Below are 18,702 nucleotides of genomic sequence, written 5' to 3' on the forward strand. Positions count from 1 at the left end.
CACAGGGGTGACCGGGAGGGTGGACAGGGTGGTGGCCCTGGTGTCACTTTTCGGGGTGGTGGCCCTGGTGTTGTTCTCCATGGTCCTGCTGTGGCCTCCTGTGATGATCGTTGGCACGGCCGTGGTGTCACCTTCCAGGCTGGTGGCCGTGGTGTCGCTTTCCAGGGTGGTGGCCGTGGTGTCACTCTCCGTGATGGTGGCCCTGGTGTTGTTCTCCATGGCCCTCCTGTGGCCCTCCACGGTGGTCACACTGGTGTCACCTTTCAAGGTGGTGGCCCTGGTGTTGTTCCTCACGGCTGTGGTGTTCCTTGCCCTGGTGGTGGCCCTGCTGTGGCTTCCCAGATGTCCTGGTGGCACCGTCACCGTGTCACTTTCCATGGTGGTGGCCACTGGTGTGGCCTCGGTGTCACCTTCCATTGGGGTGGCCTCGGTGTCACCCTCCATGGCCGTTGTCTCACCATCCATGGCCGTGGTCTCATCCTCCATGGCTGTGGTGTCACCTTCCATGAGGTTTGGCTGAGTGGCCATGGTGTCACCGTCCATGGCTGTGGTGTCACCCTCCATGGTGGTGGCCCTGGCGTGGCTCCTCACGTGCGAGGCAGTGACATTTCTCACTGGCGGCATCGGCGTGGTGGCCATGGGGACACTTCCGCTGACCCTGGTGGCCTTCGCTGTGGTGGTCACCACATCATGGTCTGTGCCACCATTGACCACTGTGTCCCTCTCTGTGATGGTCACCACACCATGGTCCGCGCTGGCCAGCCTGTGACTGACTGTGCTGGGGCTGACCACTGTGGTGGTCACCACGTCATGGTCTGTGCCACCGTTGACCACTGTGTCCCTTTCTCTGATGGTCACCACTCCATGGTCTGTGCTGGCCACCCCGTGACTGACTGTGGCCACCACGTCATGGTCTGTGCCACCGTTGACCACTGTGTCCCTTTCTCTGATGGTGACCACGCCATGGTCCGTGCTGGCCACTCCATGACTGACCGTGCTGGGGCTGACCACTGTGGTGGTCACCACGTCATGGTCTGTGCCACCGTTGACCACTGTGTCCTCTTCTGTGATGGTCACCACGCCATGGTCCGTGCCACTGTTGACCACTGTGTCCCTTTCTGTGGTGGTCACTACATCATGGTCCGTGCCACCATTGACCACTGTGTCCTCTTCTGTGATGGTCACCACTCCATGGTCCGTACTGACCACCCCATGACTGACCGTGGTGGCACTGACCGCACCGGTGACAGTGACATTCCTTCCCATGACGCCACCACGAGCGATGACCACGGTGGTGGCATTGCCCTCCACAGGCCTGGCCGTGGCATTCCTGGCTCTCCTCACCGATGGCACATCCATGGTGCCACCTCCGGCGGCGGTGGCCGTCACCGCGCCGTTTGTCCCCGCCGTGTCACCGACGTACAGCGCCCTCCCGGCCACCGTGGTCGGTCCTGTGCCGGTGCACTCGCACCGAGGTCCCCAAGCTGTGGGGGGACACCGGCACGTCCCCTTCTTCTCCAAGGTGCCACCGTTGAGGCACGGCCCGAGCTCCTCCAGCTCCCGGCAGGTGTCCCCGCGGAACCCAGGTGGGCACACGCACCTTGTCCCAAAGGCGGTGGCCCCGTTGTGGCAGGCGCTGGCGGGGTCCTGGCGCTGGCACCGGGGTCCCCCAAAGCCCGGGGGACAGTAGCAGGTTGTCCCCACGGCGGTGCCACCGTTGCGGCAGGAGCCGGCGGGGTCGGGGGTCTCACAGAGGCGGCCGGAGTGGCCGGGGGGACAAACGCAGGTGTCCCCAACCGCGGTGCCACCGTTGGCGCAGGGGGCTGCAAGGGACGGGAGGGTGGCGTGGGAATGGGGATGTCACCAATCGGGGACGGGGCTGGGGGACTGTCCCCAAATTGGGGAGGGGGTTGGGGTTGTTCCCAAATTGGGGAAGGGGCTGGGGGGCTGTCCCCAAATTGGGGAAGGGGCACAAGGGTTTGTCCCCAAACTGGGAAAGGAACTGGGAGTCTGTCCCCAAACTGGAAAAGGGACACAGAAGACTGTCTCCAAACTGGGAGTGGCAACTGGGAGTCTGTCCCCAAATTGATTGGGAGAGGAAATTGGGAGTTTGTCCCCAAACTGGAAAAGGGACACAAGGTTCTGTCCCCAAACTGGAGAAGGGACCCAAGGGTTTGTCCCCAAACTGGAGAAGGGACCTGGAGGTCTGTCTCCAAACTGGGAAAGGGACACAAAAGTCTGTCCCCAAACTGGAGGAGGGAACTGGGAGTTTGTCCCCAAACTGGGGACGGGATCTGGAGATCTGTCCCCAAACTGGGAGTGGGACCTGGGGGTCCATCCCCCTCCTGCCCCACCTGATCCCGTGGATCAATGTCCCCCAACCCAACGCCCTCGGGAGGGAACCCGCAAGCCCGGGAGGGGACATCGGGGTGTGACCCTCCCAAATCTGCTCCTTGAGGACCAGAACCCCCCATCCCAAGATGGGAAGAGGGGAGGGGACACAGGGTTGTGGTGGCCCCCAAAAATGTGCTGCAAGCTCATTGCCGGGAATCCCCGAAAAGAGCCAAAAACCCCCCCAAAAATTCCCAAAAAAGAGAATTCTAGAGGTGCCCCGTCTCACCTGACAGAGCCCCCGAGGGGACGAAGAGGAGGAGGAAGATGAAGATGAAGGCGCTGCCACCCAACTCCATCCTCGGCCGATCCTGGAGCAGCGACTGAGCCGGGTCCGGCGGCCACCGGGACTTTGTGGCCCAAACCCATCCCGGTCATCAACCGCAAGGTTGGGCAGCGCCGGTAAATAATTCCCTGAGTCACCAATTCTTATCAAACCCCTGGAACCCGGAAAATTTTTTAAAAATAAATTAAATAATTAATTTAAAAAAAAAAAAAAGGGGCGTGAGAAGAGCCGGGACATTCCCCAAGGAATTCCAACTGGCCTGGTCACTCCGGAGCGGCCGCGGCCGGCCCAGCCCTGGCGCCGGGGTTGCTGATAAGATAACGAGGGGGAGCCGGGGGTGGGCACCGCCTTTGGGGCGGGGCCGGCGTCCTGAAAGTCCTGGAGATGCTGGAGCTGGGACTGGGGGGAGCTTGGGTTGGGTTAGGTTGGGTTGGGTTGAATTACGTTGAGTTACATTGAGTTGGATTGGGTTACGTTGAGTTGGATTGGGTTACGTTGGGTTGGGTTGGGTTACGTTGGGTTGGGTTGGGTTACGTTGGGTTGGGTGACATTGAGTTGGGTTGGGTTGGGTTACGTCAGGTTGGGTTGAGTTACGTTGAGTTGGGTTGGGTTGAGTTGAGTCATCGCGGGGTGACGGCCACGCGTCCCCTCCCAGCCAGGGGAGGGGGTTTTGGGGTGGGGAAGCGGTTTTGGGGTGTCCCCAGGGGGGTCCCTGGTGGGATTTGGGGGGTTTGGGGGGGGTTGTCACCTTCCGGGATGTTCCCGGTGTGTCCCAGTTCTCCCCAGTATGTCCCAGTTTGTTCTGGGTGCCACCTCCCAGTCCCTCCCAGTATCTCCCAGTCACACGGCCCCCCACTCCCAAAAACGAAGGAATTCACACCAATTAAACCAAGCAATCGATTATTTATTATCAACACATTGATTAATTACCATAAATAAATAGGGGGGGAGGGGCAGGAAAAGGGGGCGGGGCTCTTCCCCTCCCCCCTCCCCCTCCCCAAAAGGGATTTTTGGGGGGGTTCAACCCCCCCTGGGGACCCTCCAGGCTCTGCCCGGTGGGGGGAGGGGTTGGGGCTTCATCACCCCAAATAAATAAATATTGAGGGGTTCCCTCCCCCAAGTCCCACAGAAAACCCCAAAATTCCCCCAAAATTCCACCAAAATCCCCCAAAAACCCCAACCCCGAGGGTCTCACCCAGATCCTGACGCGTCCCGCGCGCCGGAGCAAACTGGGAGCTACTGGGAGCTACTGGGACATACTGGGAGTCAGTCCCAATTCTCACGTGGGTTTGGGGGGTCTCTCTTGGGGTTTGGGGGTCTCCTGGTCCATGTTGGGGTCTCCTGGTTAGGGTTGGGGTCTCCTGGTCCAGGTTGATGTCCCCTCATTGGAGTTGGGGTCTCCTGGTCCAGGTTGGGGTCCCCTCCTTGGGGTTTGGGGGTCTCCTGGTTGGAGTCAATGTCCTCTCATTTGGGTCGGGGTCTCCTGGTCCAAGTTGGGGTCTCCTGGTCCAGGTCAATGTCCTCTCATTGGGGTCAATGTCCCCTCTTTGGGGTCAATGTCCCCTCTTCGGGCTCGATGTCCCCTCATCGGTGTCGATGTCCCCTCACTGGGGTCAATGTCCCCTCTTTGGTGTCAATGTCCCTCACTGGGGTCGATGTCCCCTCTTTGGGGTCAGGGTCCCCTCACTGGTGTTGATGTCCCCTCATCGGGGTCGATGTCCCCTCTTTGGGGTCGGGGTCCCCTCGTGGCGCTCCAGGAGGTCCCACGGGGGGGTCACAGGTCAGGGGTCACCCTCGGCCTCGGGGTCCTCAGCTGGGGGAGGGGACAGAGTGAGAGGGGGGTCCTGGAAGGGGATTTGGGGTCTTTCTGGGGTCCTGGAAGGGATTTGGGATCCCTTTTGGGTCCTGGAAGGGGATTTAGGTCTCTTTAGAGTCCTGGAAGTGGATTTAGGGTCTTTTTTGGGTCCTGGAAGGGGGTTTGGGGTCTTTTTTGGGTTCTGAAAGGGGTTTGGGGTCCCTTTAGGGTCCTGGAAGTGGATTTAGGTCCCTTTAGCGTCCTTGAAGGGGGTTTGGGATTCCTTTTGTGTCGTGGAAGGGGATTTAGGTTCCTTTTAGGTCCTGGCAGGGGATTTGGGGTCCCTTTAGGGTCCTGGAAAGGGATTTAGGGTCATTTTTGGGTCCTGGAAAGGGATTTATGTTCCATTTAGGTCCTGGAAGGGGATTTAGGGTCTTTTTAGGGTCCTGGCAGGGGATTTCAGGTCATTTTGGGGTCCTGGCAGGGGTGTACATACCTGCAGGAAGGGATCCACCCGCTCCAAGGACGGTCTGAAGGCGGGGGACCCCCAGCCCCCCCTGTGGGGGTCCCGGGGGTCTCCTCCAGGTCTCGGGGTCCTCAAATTGGGTCTGGGGGCGGCGGGGGGGCGACCCCCGGGTTGGGGATGACGGAGCCGCGCGGTGGGGGCCAGGAGAAATCGTCGAGCTCGTACCAAGAACCCCCGAAATAGGGGGGGAGGTCACTGGGGGAGGGGAAACCGGGTGAGGATTGGGAGACCCCCGCCCCAAAATCCAAACTGGGAGATCCCCCCCAAACTGGGAAAACTGGAGTGGGAGACCCTCCCCCCAAACTGGGAACCCAAACTGGGAGACCCCTCCCCAAAATCCAAGCTGGGAGATCCCTCCCAAACTGGGAATCCAAACTGGGAGCCCCCTCCCAAGGCAGAACCCAAACTGGGAACCCCCCCAGAGATGGAAAACCCAAACTGGGAGACCCCTCCCCAAACTGGGACACCCTAAATAATGGGGAATCCAGACTGGGAGACCCCTCCCCGAACTGGGAACCCAAACTGGGAGACCCCCCAAACTGGGAGACCCCTCCCCAAACTGGGAACCCAAACCGGGAGCCCCCAAACTGGGAATCCAGACTGGGAGACCCCCCCCCCAAAATCCAAACTGGGCTACCCCTCCCAAGGCATAACCCAAACTGGGAGACCCCTCCCCAAACTGGGAACCCAAACTGGGAGATCCCCCCCAAACTGGGAACCCAAACTGGGACCCCAAACTGGACCCCAAACCGGGAGCCCCCCTAAACTGGAACCCAAACTGGGAGACCCCTCCCCAAACTGGGAGCCCAAACTGGGAGCCCCCCAGACTGGGACCCCAAACTGGGAGCCCCCCCAGAGATGGGAAACCCAAACTGGGACCCCAAACCGGAAGACCCCTCCCCAAACGGGGACCCCAAACCGGGAGCCCCCTCCCCAAACTGGGAGCCCCCCCAAACTGGAGCCCAAACCGGGAGCCCCCGTGCGGTACCTGCGGCAGCGCCGGCGCCGGCGGCAGAGCAGCGCCGGGATGAGGATGACGCAGGTGAGGAAGAGCAGGGCCACGGCCACGCCCAGCCCCGTGCCCACCTTGCTGACCCGGCCCGAGCACTGGGAGCCCGTGTACCAGTACAGCTCCTGGTCCGGGGCAGCTGCGGAGGGGACAACGGTCACAACTCGGGCTCGAGGGGTGGTGGGACCCCGTGGTGGACGTTGGGACCCCATGGTGGACATTGAGACCCCCCAAGGGGGTGGGACCATTGGGACATTGGGACCCCACGGCAGGACATTGGGACCCCATGGTGGACGGCGGTGGAGTGGGACCCCGTGGTGGACATTGGGACCCCGTCATGGACATTGGGACCCCATGGTGGACATTGGGACCCCATGGTGTGCGAATTGGGACCCCATGGTGGTGGATTGGGACCCCATGTTGGGACCCCATGGGTGGATGTTGGGACATTGGGACCCCCATGGACATTGGGACCCCATGGTGGACATTGGCATGGGTGGTGGGACCCCATGGTGACACTGAACCTCATGGTGGACATTGGGACCGTTGGGACCCCATGGTGGACATTGGGACCCCATGGTGGACATTGGGACCCCGTGGTGGACGTTGGGACCCCATGGTGGACGTTGGGACCCCGTGGTGGACATTGGGACCCCGTGGTGGACGTTGGGACCCCGTGGTGGACGTTGGGACCCCATAGTGGACGTTGGGACCTCATGGTGGATGTTGGGACCCCGTCATGGACATTGGGACCCCATGGTGGACATTGAGACCCCCCAATGGGTGGTGGGACCCCATGGTGGACACTGGAACCTCATGGTGGACATTGGGACCCCATGGTGGACGTTGGGACCCCATGGTGGACATTGGGACCCCATGGTGGACATTGGGACCCCATAGTGGACGTTGGGACCTCATGGTGGATGTTGGGACCCCATGGTGGACATTGGGACCCCATGGTGGACATTGGGACCCCATGGTGGATGTTGGGACCCCGTGGTGAACACTGGAACCTCATGGTGGACATTGGAACCTCATGGTGGACATTGGAACCTCATGGTGGATGTTGGGACCCCGTCATGGACATTGGAACCCCGTGGTGGACGTTGGGACCCCATGGTGGACGTTGGGACCCCATCATGGACATTGGAACCCCGTGGTGGATGTTGGGACCCCATGGTGGACGTTGGGACCTCATGGTGGGTGTTGGAACCCTATGGCGGATGTTGAGAACCCCCAATGGGTGTTGGGACCCCATGGTGGACGTTGGAACCTCATGGTGGACATTGGGACCCCGTGGTGGACATTGGGACCCCATCATGGACGTTGGGACCCCTTGGTGGACATTGTCACCCCATGACAGGTTCTAGGAGCCCGTTGGAACATGTGGACATGACCCGTGGTGGCCGTTGTGACCCCATGGTGGACATTGTCACCCCATGACAGGTTCTAGGAGCCCTTGGTGGACATTGTGACCCCGTGACAGGTTCTAGGAGCCCTTGGTGGCACTCACAAGCACTGTGGTCCCTGGCGGGTGACCTGGCAGCGGCCATGGTGGCACTCCAGGCTCTGGGGCAGGTTGGGCGTGCAGGAGGTGACGCAGTGCAGGACCCCCGAGGTCACCACCGCCCAGAAGAAGTCACCGTAGCCGGCGGGGGCTCGCTGGTGGCACAGCTCTGGACAGAGGGGACAACAAGGGGACATTGAGGGGCGGGTGAGGGACAGGAGATGTTGGGTGGGCAGAGGGTGGTGGGATGGGCAGAAGGGTCCATGGGGTGTTAAGGAGGGTCCATGGGGTGGTCAGGAAGGTCCATGGGGTGGTCAGGAGGTGGTGGGGTTCAGGAGGGTCCATGGGGTGGTCAGGAGGTGGTGGGGTGGTCAGGGGGATCCATGGGATGATCAGGAGGGTCCATGGGGTGGTCAGGAGGGTCCATGGGGTGGTCAAGGTCTCCACGCCAGTCTCACCATCCAGGTCCATCACCTCCCTCATGGCGCTGACCACGGGGTTGGGTCTCAGCACCAGGCACAGCACGGCTGGGGTGGGAGGAGAAGACATCAGAGACCACCCTTGGATGCCCCAGCTGGACCCCAGAGGTCCAGGGGAGGTCCCACAAGGGGTCCAGGAGGATCTGGGGGGGCTTTTGGAGGGTCACCCACAGGTGTTGTGCTGGCACTGGCCCTGGCCGGCCTCCGCCTCCCGCAGGTTCTCCACCATCTCCTTCGTGGTCTCCTGGAACTTCTCGGTGGTGTTGCTGCTCTGGGCCATGGTGAAGAACACCTGGTGTCCCACCACGATGCTGCCGGACCTTCAGGGAGGGGACACAGGAGGTCACAAGGGGGGGGTCTGGGGACATCCCACCCCACCCCAGCTTTGGGGGTGGTCAGGGACCTCCTTACTTGAGGCTGGTGATCTCCACGCCCTCGTAGCCAGGGATGGTCCCATAGATCTTCTTGATCTGCAAGGACAGAAGGTCACCTTGGTGGTCACCTCCGTGGTCACCTTGGTGGCCGTGGTGGGACACTGTGGTCGCGCCACGTCCTCACCTCCTGCCGGAAGTGGTTCTGGAAGGAGAGGAAGGTCTCGGAGTCGGGGTCCTTCAGGTCCTCGGAGTAGTTGAAGTTGGTGAGGGTCACCTCCATGTCCACGGCGGCCATGATGGTCCCAGGGAACGCTGGAGGAGCAATGGGGTTGGTGGGGTAGGATGGGGGGGTGAGGACCTCCAGGGTGTCCAGGACCACCCCACCAAGGAAACCAGGAACCCCAAAGTGACCAGGACCTCCAAGATGTCCAGGAGCCCCAAAGTGACCAGGACCTCCATGATGTCCAGGACCACCAAGGAGACCAGGAACCCCAAGGAGACCAGGACCTCCAAAGACACTAGAACCTCCAAGGTGCTGAGAACCCCATGAAGATCAGAACCCCAAAGAAGACCAAGACCCCCAAAACCATCAAAACCCCCAAAAACCACCAGGACCCCCAAGAAGACCAGGACCCCCAAAGACACCAGGACCACCAAGAGGACCAGGACCACCAAGAGGACCAGGACCCCCAAAGACACCAGGACCACCAAAACCACCAGGACAACCAAGAGGACCAGGAACCCCAAAACCACCAGAACATCCAAGGTGCCCAAAACCCCCAAGAAGACCAAGACCCCCAAGATGCCCAGGAATCCCAAAACCACCAGGACCACCAAGAAGACCAAGACCCCAAAGACACCAGCACCACCGAGGTGCTGAGGATCCCCAAGAAGACCAGGAACCCCAAGATGCCCAGGTCCCCCAGGTGCGAGGTGGCCCCAGCACTCACGCAGGTTGGTGTCCACGGTGTCGGTGGAGAACTCGCAGCGTGGTCCGGCGTAGGACGGCGAGCAGAGACATCCGGTGCCACCGGGGGTCCCCCCGTTCTCACACAGCCCTGGTGGGACACGGGGACATCAGGGACAGCCCCGGGGACACCCCAGGAGAAGGTGGAGCTCACCTGGGGAGGACTCACCTGGTGGAGGTGGAACCGTGGTGGGGAAAGGGGTGGTGGAGATGGTGGGCGACGTGGAGGTCAGCAAGGTGGTTGCGGTGGTCCGTGAGGTCGTGGTGGGCTCTGGGAAGGTCGTGGAGGTCCCTGAGGAGGTCGTGGTGGTCTCTGGGGTGGTCGTGGTGGTCCTTGAGGTGGTCGTGGTGGTCTCTGGTGTGGTTGTGGAGGTCCCCGAGGTGGTTGGGGTGGTCTTAGGAGTGGTCGTGGTGGTCCCTGACATGGTTGTGGAGGTCCATGAGGTGGTCGTGGAAGACCCTGAGATGGTTGGGGTGGTCGCTGTGGTGGCTGTGGGTGTCCCTGTGGTGGTTGGGGTGGTCTTAGGGGTCGTCGTGGAGGTCTCTGATGTGGTCGTGGTGGTCCCTGAGGAGGTCGTGGTGGTCTCTGGGATGGACGTGGTGGTCACTGAGGTTGTGGAGGTCTCTGTGTTGGTCGTGGGTGTCTCCGAGGTGGTTGGGGTGGTCCCTGAGGTGCTCGTGGTGGAGCCTGAGAAGGTGGTGGTGGTCCCTGGGGTGGTCATCCCTGACATGGTCGTGGTGGTCCCTGAGGAGGAGGTGGTGGTCCCTGGGGTGGTCATGGAGCTCCCTGATGTGGTTGTGGAGGTCAGTGGGGTGGTCGTGGTGGTCTCTGAAGTCGTGGAGGTCCATGAGGTGGTTGGGGTCGTCTTATGAGTGGTCGTGGTGGAGCCTGAGGAGGTCGTGGAGGTCCCTGAGGTGATTGTGGAAGACCCTGAGATGGTTGGGGTGGTTGCTGTGGTGGTCGTGGGTGTTCCTGAGGTGGTCGTGGAGGTCATTGAGGTCGTGGGGGTCTCTGGTGTGGTGGTGGAGGTCCCTGACATGGTTGTGGTGGTTCCTGAGGTGGTGGTGGTCTTTGGGAAGATCGTGGTGGTCACTGAGGTCGTGGTGGTCTCTGATGTAGTCATGACGGTCCCTGAAGTCGTGGAGCTCCATGAGGTGGTTGGGGTGGTCTTAGGAGTGGTCATGGTGGACCCTGAGGAGGTAGTGGAGGTCCCTGAAGTGGTCATGGTGGTCCATGACGTGGTCGGGGTGGTCTCTGATGTGGTCGGGGTGGTCACTGAGGTGGTGGAGGTCTCTGGGAAGGTCGTGGTGGTCACTGGGGTGGTCGTGGAGGTCCCCGAGGTGGTTGGAGTGGTCCATGACATGGTTGTGGTGGTCCCTGAGGTGATTGTGGAAGACCCTGAGATGGTTGGGGTGGTCGCTGGGGTGGTCCTAGGTGTTCCTGAGGTGGTCGTGGAGGTCATTGAGGTCATGGTGGTACCTGAGGTGGTCGTGGGGGTCTCTGGTGTGGTCGTGGAGGTCCCTGACACGGTTGTGGTGGTTCCTGAGGTGGTGGTGGTCTTTGGGAAGATCGTGGTGGTCACTGAGGTCGTGGGGGTCTCCGGTGTGGTCGTGGAGGACACTGAGGTGGTCGGGGTGGTCCCTGACATGGTTGTGGAGGTCCCTGAGGTGGTCATGGAAGACCCTGAGATGGTTGAGGTGGTCACTGAGGTGGTCGTGGGGGTCTCTGGTGGGGTCATGGGTGTCCCTGAGGTGGTTGGTGTCATCTCTGGGCTAGTCGGGGTGGTCCATGGGATGGTCGTGGTGGGCCCTGAGGTCGTGGAGGTCTCTGGGAAGGTGGTGGAGCTCGTGGAGGTCCCGGACATGGTTGTGGTGGACCCTGAGGTGGTTGTGGAGGACCCTGGGGTGGTTGTGGAGGTCACCGAGGTCATGGTGGTCACTGGTGTGGATGTGGGTGTCCCTGTGGTGGTGGTCGGAGGTCTCTGGGATGGTGGTGGTGGAGCCTGAGGAGGTTGGGGTGGTCTCTGGGGTGACCGTGGTGGTCTCTGAGGTCATGGAGGAACCTGGGGTGGTCGTGGTGGTCACTGGGGTGGTCGTGGAAGACCCTGAGGAGGTTGGGGTGGTCTCTGTGATGGTTGTGGAGGTCACTGAGGTCGTGGTGGTCACTGGTGTGGTTGTGGGTGTCCCTGAGGTGGTTGTGGAGGTCTCTGGGATGGTCGTGGTGGTCGCTGGAGTCGTGGAGGTCCCTGAGGTGGTTGGGGTGGTCTCTGTTGTGGTCGTGTGTGTCTCCGAGGTGGTCGTGGTGGTCCCTAGGGTGGTTGTGGAGGTCCCTGAGGTGGTTTGGGTGGTCTCTGTTGTGGTCGTGTGTGTCCCTGAGGAGGTTGGGGCGGTCTTAGGGGTGGCTGAGGTGGTCCATGAGGTCGTTGAGGTCCCAGATGTGGTCATGGTAGAGCCTGAGGAGGTCGTGGAGGTCCCTGGGGTGGTGGTGGAGCCAGAGGTGGTTGTGGAGGTCTCTGTGATGGTTGTGGAGGTCTCTGAGGTCGTGGAGGTCACTGGGGTGGTCGTGGAGGTCTCTGTGGTGCTCGGGATGGTCCCTGTGATGGTCGTGGAGCTCCCTGGGGTGGTTGTGGAGGTCACCGAGGTCATGGAGGTCTCTGAGATGGTCGTGGTGGTCACTGGTGTGGTTGTGGGTGTCCCTGAGGAGGTTGGGGTGGTCTCTGGGGCGACCGTGGTGGTCTCTGAGGTCGTGGAGGAACCTGTGGTGGTCGGGGTGGTCACTGGGGTGGATGTGGGTGTCCCTGGTGAGGTTGGGGAGGTCTCTGGGATGACCGTGGTGGTCTCTGAGGTTGTGGAGGTCCCTGAAGCGGTCGTGGAGGACGCTGTGGCGCTCGGGATGGTCCCTGTGATGGTGGTGGAGGTCTCTGAGGTGGTCGTGGTGGTTCCTGATGTGGTCCAGGTGGTCCATGAGGTGGTTGGGCTGGTCACTGGGGTGGTCGTGGAGCTCCCTGGGATGGTGGTGGTGGTCACAGGGGTGGTCGTGGGTGTCCCAGAGGTGGTTGTGGAAGACCCTGGGATGGTGGGAGTGGTCATTGTGGTGGTTATGGAGGTCACTGGGGTGGTTGGGGTGCTCTTAGGAGGGGTCGTGGTGGTCTCTGAGATGGTTGGGGTGGTCCCAGAGGTGGTTGTGGAAGACCCTGGGATGGTGGTGGACATCACCGAGGTCGTGGAGGTCTCTGAGGTTGTTGTGGTGGTCACTGGGGTGGTCATGGGTGTCCCTGAGGTGGTTGTGGAAGACCCTGAGGAGGTGGGAGTGGTCGCTGTGATGGTTGTGGAGGTCACTGAGGTCGTGGAGGTCTCTGGGGTGACCGTGGTGGTCGCTGGGAGTCGTGGAGGTCTCTGCTGTGGTTTGGGAGGTCCCTGGGGTTGTCCTGCTGGTCCACTGAGGCGGTTGTGGTGGTCTTAGGGGTGGCTGTGGTGGTCCCTGGGGTGGTCGCCCCTGACATGGTCGTGGTGGTCCCTGAGGAAGAGGTGGTGGTCCCTGGGGTGGTCATGGATGTCCCTGACATGCTTGTGGAGGTCGGTGGGGTGGTTGTGGTGGTCTCTGGGATGGACGTGGTGGTCACTGAGGTTGTGGAGGTCTCTGTGTTGGTCGTGGGTGTCTCCGAGGTGGTCGTGGTGGTCCCTGGGGTGGTTGTGGAGGTCCCTGAGGTGATTTGGGTGGTCTCTGTTGTGGTCGTGTGTGTCCCTGAGGAGGTTGGGGCGGTCTTAGGGGTGGCTGAGGTGGTCCATGAGGTCGTTGAGGTCCCAGATGTGGTCATGGTAGAGCCTGAGGAGGTCGTGGAGGTCCCTGGGGTGGTGGTGGAGCCAGAGGTGGTTGTGGAGGTCTCTGAGGTCGTGGAGGTCACTGGGGTGGTCGGCGTGGTTCCTGATGTGGTCGAGGTGGTCCAGGAGGTCATTGGGCTGGTCACTGGGGTGGTCGTGGTGGTCGGGATGGTCCCTGTGATGGTCGTGGAGCTCCCTGGGGTGGTCGTGGTGGTCTCTGATGTGGTCGTGGTGGTCCCTGAAGTCGTGGAGGTCCATGAGGTGGTCATGGTGGTGGTCCATGAGGTGGTTGGGAAGGTCCCTGAGGTGGTCGTGGAGGTCTCTGAGGAGGTCGGGGTGGTCTCGGATGTGGTCGGGGTGGTCACTGAGGTGGTGGAGGTCTCTGGGAAGGTCGCAGTGGAGGTTCCTGAGGAAGTGGTGGAGGTCACTGGTGTGGTTGTGGGTGTCCCTGAGGAGGTTGGGGTGGTCTCTGCTGGTGGTCTTGGGTGATGTGGTGGTGGGGTGGTACTGGGGTGGATGTGGGTGTCCCTGGTGTGGTTGTGGAGGTCTCTGGGATGACCGTGGTGGTCTCTGAGGTTGTGGAGGTCCCTGAAGCGGTCGTGGAGGACGCTGTGGCGCTCGGGATGGTCCCTGTGATGGTGGTGGAGGTCTCTGAGGTGGTCGTGGTGGTTCCTGATGTGGTCCAGGTGGTCCATGAGGTGGTTGGGCTGGTCACTGGGGTGGTCGTGGAGCTCCCTGGGATGGTGGTGGTGGTCACAGGGGTGGTCGTGGGTGTCCCAGAGGTGGTTGTGGAAGACCCTGGGATGGTGGGAGTGGTCATTGTGGTGGTTATGGAGGTCACTGGGGTGGTTGGGGTGCTCTTAGGAGGGGTCGTGGTGGTCTCTGAGATGGTTGGGGTGGTCCCAGAGGTGGTTGTGGAAGACCCTGGGATGGTGGTGGACATCACCGAGGTCGTGGAGGTCTCTGAGGTTGTTGTGGTGGTCACTGGGGTGGTCGTGGGTGTCCCTGAGGTGGTTGTGGAAGACCCTGAGGAGGTGGGAGTGGTCGTTGTGATGGTTGTGGAGGTCACTGAGGTCGTGGAGGTCTCTGGGGTGACTGTGGTGGTCGCTGGAGTCGTGGAGGTCTCTGCTGTGGTCGTGGAGGTCCCTGGGGTTGTCCTGCTGGTCCACGAGGCGGTTGTGGTGGTCTTAGGGGTGGCTGTGGTGGTCCCTGAGGTGGTCGCCCCTGACATGGTCGTGGTGGTCCCTGAGGAAGAGGTGGTGGTCCCTGGGGTGGTCATGGATGTCCCTGACGTGCTTGTGGAGGTCGGTGGGGTGGTCGTGGTGGTCTCTGATGTGGTCGTGGTGGTCCCTGAGGAGGTCGTGGTGGTCTCTGGGATGGACGTGGTGGTCCCTGGGGTGGTTGTGGAGGTCCCTGAGGTGGTTTGGGTGGTCTTTGTTGTGGTCGTGTGTGTCCCTGAGGAGGTTGGGGCGGTCTTAGGGGTGGCTGAGGTGGTCCATGAGGTCGTTGAGGTCCCAGATGTGGTCATGGTAGAGCCTGAGGAGGTCGTGGAGGTCCCTGGGGCCGTGGTGGACCCTAAAGTGGTCGTGGAGCTCCCTGACAGGGCTGTGGGGGAGCCAGAGGAGGTTGGGGTGGTCTCTGTGATGGTTGTGGAGGTCACCGAGGTCGTGGAAGTCTCTGAGGTTGTCGTGATGGTCACTGGTGTGGTCGTGGAGGTCTCTGGGATGGTCGTGGTGGAGCCTGAGGAGGTTGGGGTGGTCTCTGGGGTGACCGTGGTGGTCTCTGAGGTCGTGGAGGAACCTGGGGGGTGGTCGTGGGTGTCCCTGAGGTGGTTGAGGTGGTCTCTGGGATGGTCGTGGTGGTCGCTGGTGTGGCTGTGGGTGTCCCTGAGGTGGTCAGTGTGGTCCCTGTGATGGTGGTGGAGGTCTCTGTGTTGGTCATGGTGGTTCCTGAGGAGGTCGTGGAGGTCTCTGTGGTGCTCAGGATGGTCCCTGTGATGGTTGTAGAGGTCACTAGGGTGGTCGTGGAGGTCTCTGGGATGGTCGTGGAGGACCCTGAGGAGGTTGGGGTGGTCCCTGTGGGAGTCGTGGAGGAATCTGTGGTGGTCAGGGTGGTCCCTGATGTGATCGTGGAGAGTTCTGTGGTGGTTGGGGTGGGCCCTGAGGTGGTTGTGGAGGTCTTAGGGGTGGTCGTGGAGGTCCCTGGGCTGGTGGTCGTGGTCCCTGAGGAGGTGGTGGTGGTGCCTAAGGTGGTCGTGGAGGTCACTGGGGTGGTCGTGGAAGACCCTGAGGTGGTTGAGGTGGTCTCTGGGGTGACCGTGGTGGTCACTGGAGTCATGGAGGTCCCTGAAGTGGTTGTGGAGGACGCTGTGGTGGTCACGGTGGTCCCTGTGATGGTGGTGGAGCTCCCTGGGATGGTGGTGGAGGTCACCGAGGTCGTGGAGGTCTCTGAGATGGTCGTGGTGGTCACTGGTGTGGTTGTGAGTGTCCCTGAGGTGGTTGAGGTGGTCTCTGGGGTGACCGTGGTGGTCTCTGAGGTCGTGGAGGAACCTGTGGTGGTCGTGGTGGTCACTGGGGTGGTCGTGGTGGTCACTGGGGTGGTCGTGGAAGACCCTGAGGAGGTGGGAGTGGTCGTTGTGGTGGTTGTGGAGGTCACTGAGGTCGTGGGTGTCCCTGAGGTGGTTGAGGTGGTCTCTGGGGTGACCGTGGTGGTCTCTGGAGCTGTGGAAGTCCCTGCGGTGGTTGTGGAGGTCTCTGGGATGGTGGTCGTGGTCCCTGAGGAGGTGGTGGTGGCCCCTAAAGTGGTTGTGGAGGTCACTGGGGTGGTCGTGGTGGTCTCTGTGGTGCTCGGGATGGTCCCTGTGATGGTCGTGGTGGTCACTGGGATGGTTGTGGAGGTCACCAAGGTTGTGGAGGTCTCTGGGATGGTCGTGGAGGTCACCAAGGTTGTGGAGGTCTCTGAGGTGGTCATGGAAGACCCTGAGGAGGTTGGGGTGGTCCCTGAGGTCGTGGAGGAACCTGAGGTGGTCAGGGTGGTCTCTGTGTTGATCGTGGTTGTTCCTGATGTGGTCATGGAGGGCCCTGAGGTGGTCGTGGAGCTCCCTGGGATGGTTGTGGTGGTCTCTGAGATGGTCATGGTGGTCACTGGGGCGGTCGTGGAGGTCTCTGGGGTGGTTGTGGTGGTTCCTGAGGAGGTCGTGGAGGTCTCTGTGGTGCTCGGGATGGTCCCTGTGATGGTCGTGGAGCTCCCTGGGGTGGTGGTGGAGGTCACCGAGGTCGTGGAGGTCTCTGAGATGGTCGTGGTGGTCACTGGTGTGGTTGTGGGTGTCCCTGAGGTGGTTGAGGAGGTCTCTGGGGTGACCGTGGTGGTCGCTGGAGTCGTGGAGGTCCCTGAAGTGGTCGTGGAGGACGCTGTGGTGGTCGTGGTGGTCCCTGTGATGGTCGAGGAGCTCCCTGGGATGGTTGTGGTGGTCTTAGGGGTGGTCGTGGAAGACCCTGAGGAGGTTGGGGTGGTCCCTGAGGTGGTCATGGAGGAACCTGTCGTGGTCGTGGTGGTCACTGGTGTGGTTGTGGAGATTTCTGTGGTGGTTGGGGTGGGCCCTGAGGTGGTTGTGAAGGTCACTGGGATGGTCGTGGAGGTCACCGAGGTCGTGGAGGTCCCTGAGGTTGTTGAGGTTGTCCCTGTGGTGGTCGTGGAGGAACCTGTGGTGGTCGTGGTGGTCTCTGTGATGGTGGTGGAGGTCTCTGGGGTGGTGGTCGTGGTCCCTGAGGAGGTGGTGGTGGTCTCTGAGGTGGTTGTGGTGGTCTCTGTGTTGGTCATGGTGGTTCCTGAGGAGGTCGTGGAGGTCTCTGTTGTGCTTGGGGTGGTCCCTGTGGTGGTCGTGAAGGTCTCTGGGACAGTTGTGGTGGTCACTGGTGTGGTCGTGGTGGCCTCTGGGATGGTCGTGGGTGTCCCTGAGGTGCTGGTGGAGGAACCTGTGGTGCTTGGGGTGGTCACTGTGGCAATCGTGGAGGTCCCTATGGTGGTCAGGGTGGCCTCTGAGGAGGTTGGTGTCATCTCTGAGGTGGTCGTGGTGGTCCCTGAGGTGGTTGTGGAGGTCTCTGAGGAGGTTGGTGTCATCTCTGGGGCAGTTGTGGAGGTCTCTGTGATGGTCGTGGTCCCTGAGGAGGTGGTGGTGGTCCCTAAGGTGGTTGTGGAGGTCACTGGGGTGGTCGTGGTGGTCTCTCTGTTGGTCATGGTGGTTCCTGAGGAGGTCGTGGGGGTCTCTGTGGTGGTCGTGGTGCTTCCTGATGTGGCTGAGGTGGTCCATGAGGTGCTCATGGAGGTGCTTGAGGTGCTCAGGGTGGTCCCTGTGGTGGGTGGAGTGGTCTCTGAGGTGCTCATGGAGGTCCCTATGGTGCTCAGGGTGGTCTCTGAGGAGCTTGGTGTCATCTCTGGGGTGGTCGTGGTGATCACTGAGGTGGTTGTGGAGGTCTCTGAGGAGGTTGGTGTCATCTCTGGGGCGGTTGTGGAGAACCCTGTGATGTTCGTGGTGGTCCCTGTGGTGCTCGGGGTGGTCTCTGAGGAGGTCGTGGAGGTCTCTGAGGTGCCCAGAGTGGTCCCAGTGATGTCCGTGGTGTCCCTGGAGCTCCCCTGGGCTCTGGTTGTCCCCAGGACGGCGGCTGCAGGGGAAGGTCCAGGGTGAGCAGAGACCCCGACCTTCCTCCTCCTCCTCCTCCTCCTCCTCCTCCTGCCCTTTGACCCACCCAATGTCCCCCAATCTCCTCCATCCTCCTTCATCTTCACCCTCCTCTTCCTCCTCCTCCTTCTCCAAGACCTTCATCCAAGGTTTCTTCTTCTCCCTGTCCAACCTCCTCCATCATCCTCACCTTCCTCCTCCTCCTCCTCCTGCCCTTTGACCCACCCAATGTCCCCCCATCTCCTCCACCGTCCTTCATCCTCCTCCTCCTCCTCTTCCAAGACCTCCCTCTTCTGTTGATGCCCTTCATCCTCCCCCTGCTCTTCTTCACCTTCCTCCTCATCTCCTCCACCTTCCTTCATCCTCCTCTTCCTCTCTCCCTCATCCCACCCTCAGCACTGACCAACCCGACCTCACCTCGTTGTCTCCACCTTCCTCCTCCTCCTCCTCCTCCCCTTCCTCCCCCTCTGGCCTCTCCCCACCGTCTCCACCTTTCACCTCTTCCTCTTCCTCCTCATCATCCTCTTCCTCCTCATCCTCTTCCTCCTCCACGACCTTCAGATCTGAATCCGTCAAACCTCTCCCACCCCAACAATTCCTCCTGCTCTTCATCATCACCCTCCTCTTCTTCACCCTCCTCTTCCTCCTCCAAGCCCTTCAGACCGCGGACCCCTCCCAACCCCAACTCCTCCTCTTCCTCTTCTTCATCCCCTTCATCTTCCTCCTCCTCCTCCCCCAGGACCTTCAGATCTGAACCCCTCAAACCTCTCCCACCCCAATTCCTCCTCCTCTTCTTCATCTTCCTTTTCTTCACCCTCCTCCTCCTCTTCTTCATCTTCATCCTCCTCTTCCTTTCCTTCATCCTCCT

At 61.3% G+C, this 18,702-nt stretch overlaps 1 protein-coding gene across 1 annotated transcript; it reads right to left on the bottom strand.

The window, feature by feature from the left end:
* Positions 1-7,516: 7,516 nt before the first annotated feature.
* LOC115916346 (mucin-2-like) lies at positions 7,517-16,975 on the bottom strand. Its single transcript, XM_030970046.1, has 12 exons — positions 14,957-16,975; positions 13,954-14,525; positions 12,701-13,891; positions 12,164-12,402; positions 11,369-12,090; positions 9,504-11,316; positions 9,318-9,425; positions 8,552-8,679; positions 8,405-8,463; positions 8,165-8,313; positions 7,973-8,041; positions 7,517-7,683 (listed from the first exon to the last, which is right to left on the bottom strand). The coding sequence occupies exons 1-12, from the start codon at positions 16,973-16,975 to the stop codon at positions 7,517-7,519; spliced, it is 7,236 nt and encodes a 2,411-aa protein (XP_030825906.1).
* Positions 16,976-18,702: the final 1,727 nt, after the last annotated feature.

Source organism: Camarhynchus parvulus, unplaced genomic scaffold (genome assembly GCF_901933205.1).
Source record: "Camarhynchus parvulus unplaced genomic scaffold, STF_HiC, whole genome shotgun sequence".
Taxonomy (NCBI): Eukaryota; Metazoa; Chordata; class Aves; order Passeriformes; family Thraupidae; genus Camarhynchus; species Camarhynchus parvulus.

Bases quoted from the DNA above. Each gene is read 5' to 3' on its own strand.
- LOC115916346 (XM_030970046.1), bottom strand. From the start codon at position 16,975: ATGACCAACACAGAGACCACCACAACCACCTCAGAGACCACCACCACC. The intron at 11,317-11,368 runs GTCACCCCAGAG...CCACCATCCCAG, and splicing joins TGACCTCAGAGACCACCACG to AGACCTCCGACCACCACCAC. The intron at 9,426-9,503 runs GTGAGTCCTCCC...GTGTCCCACCAG, and splicing joins CACGGTTCCACCTCCACCAG to GGCTGTGTGAGAACGGGGGG.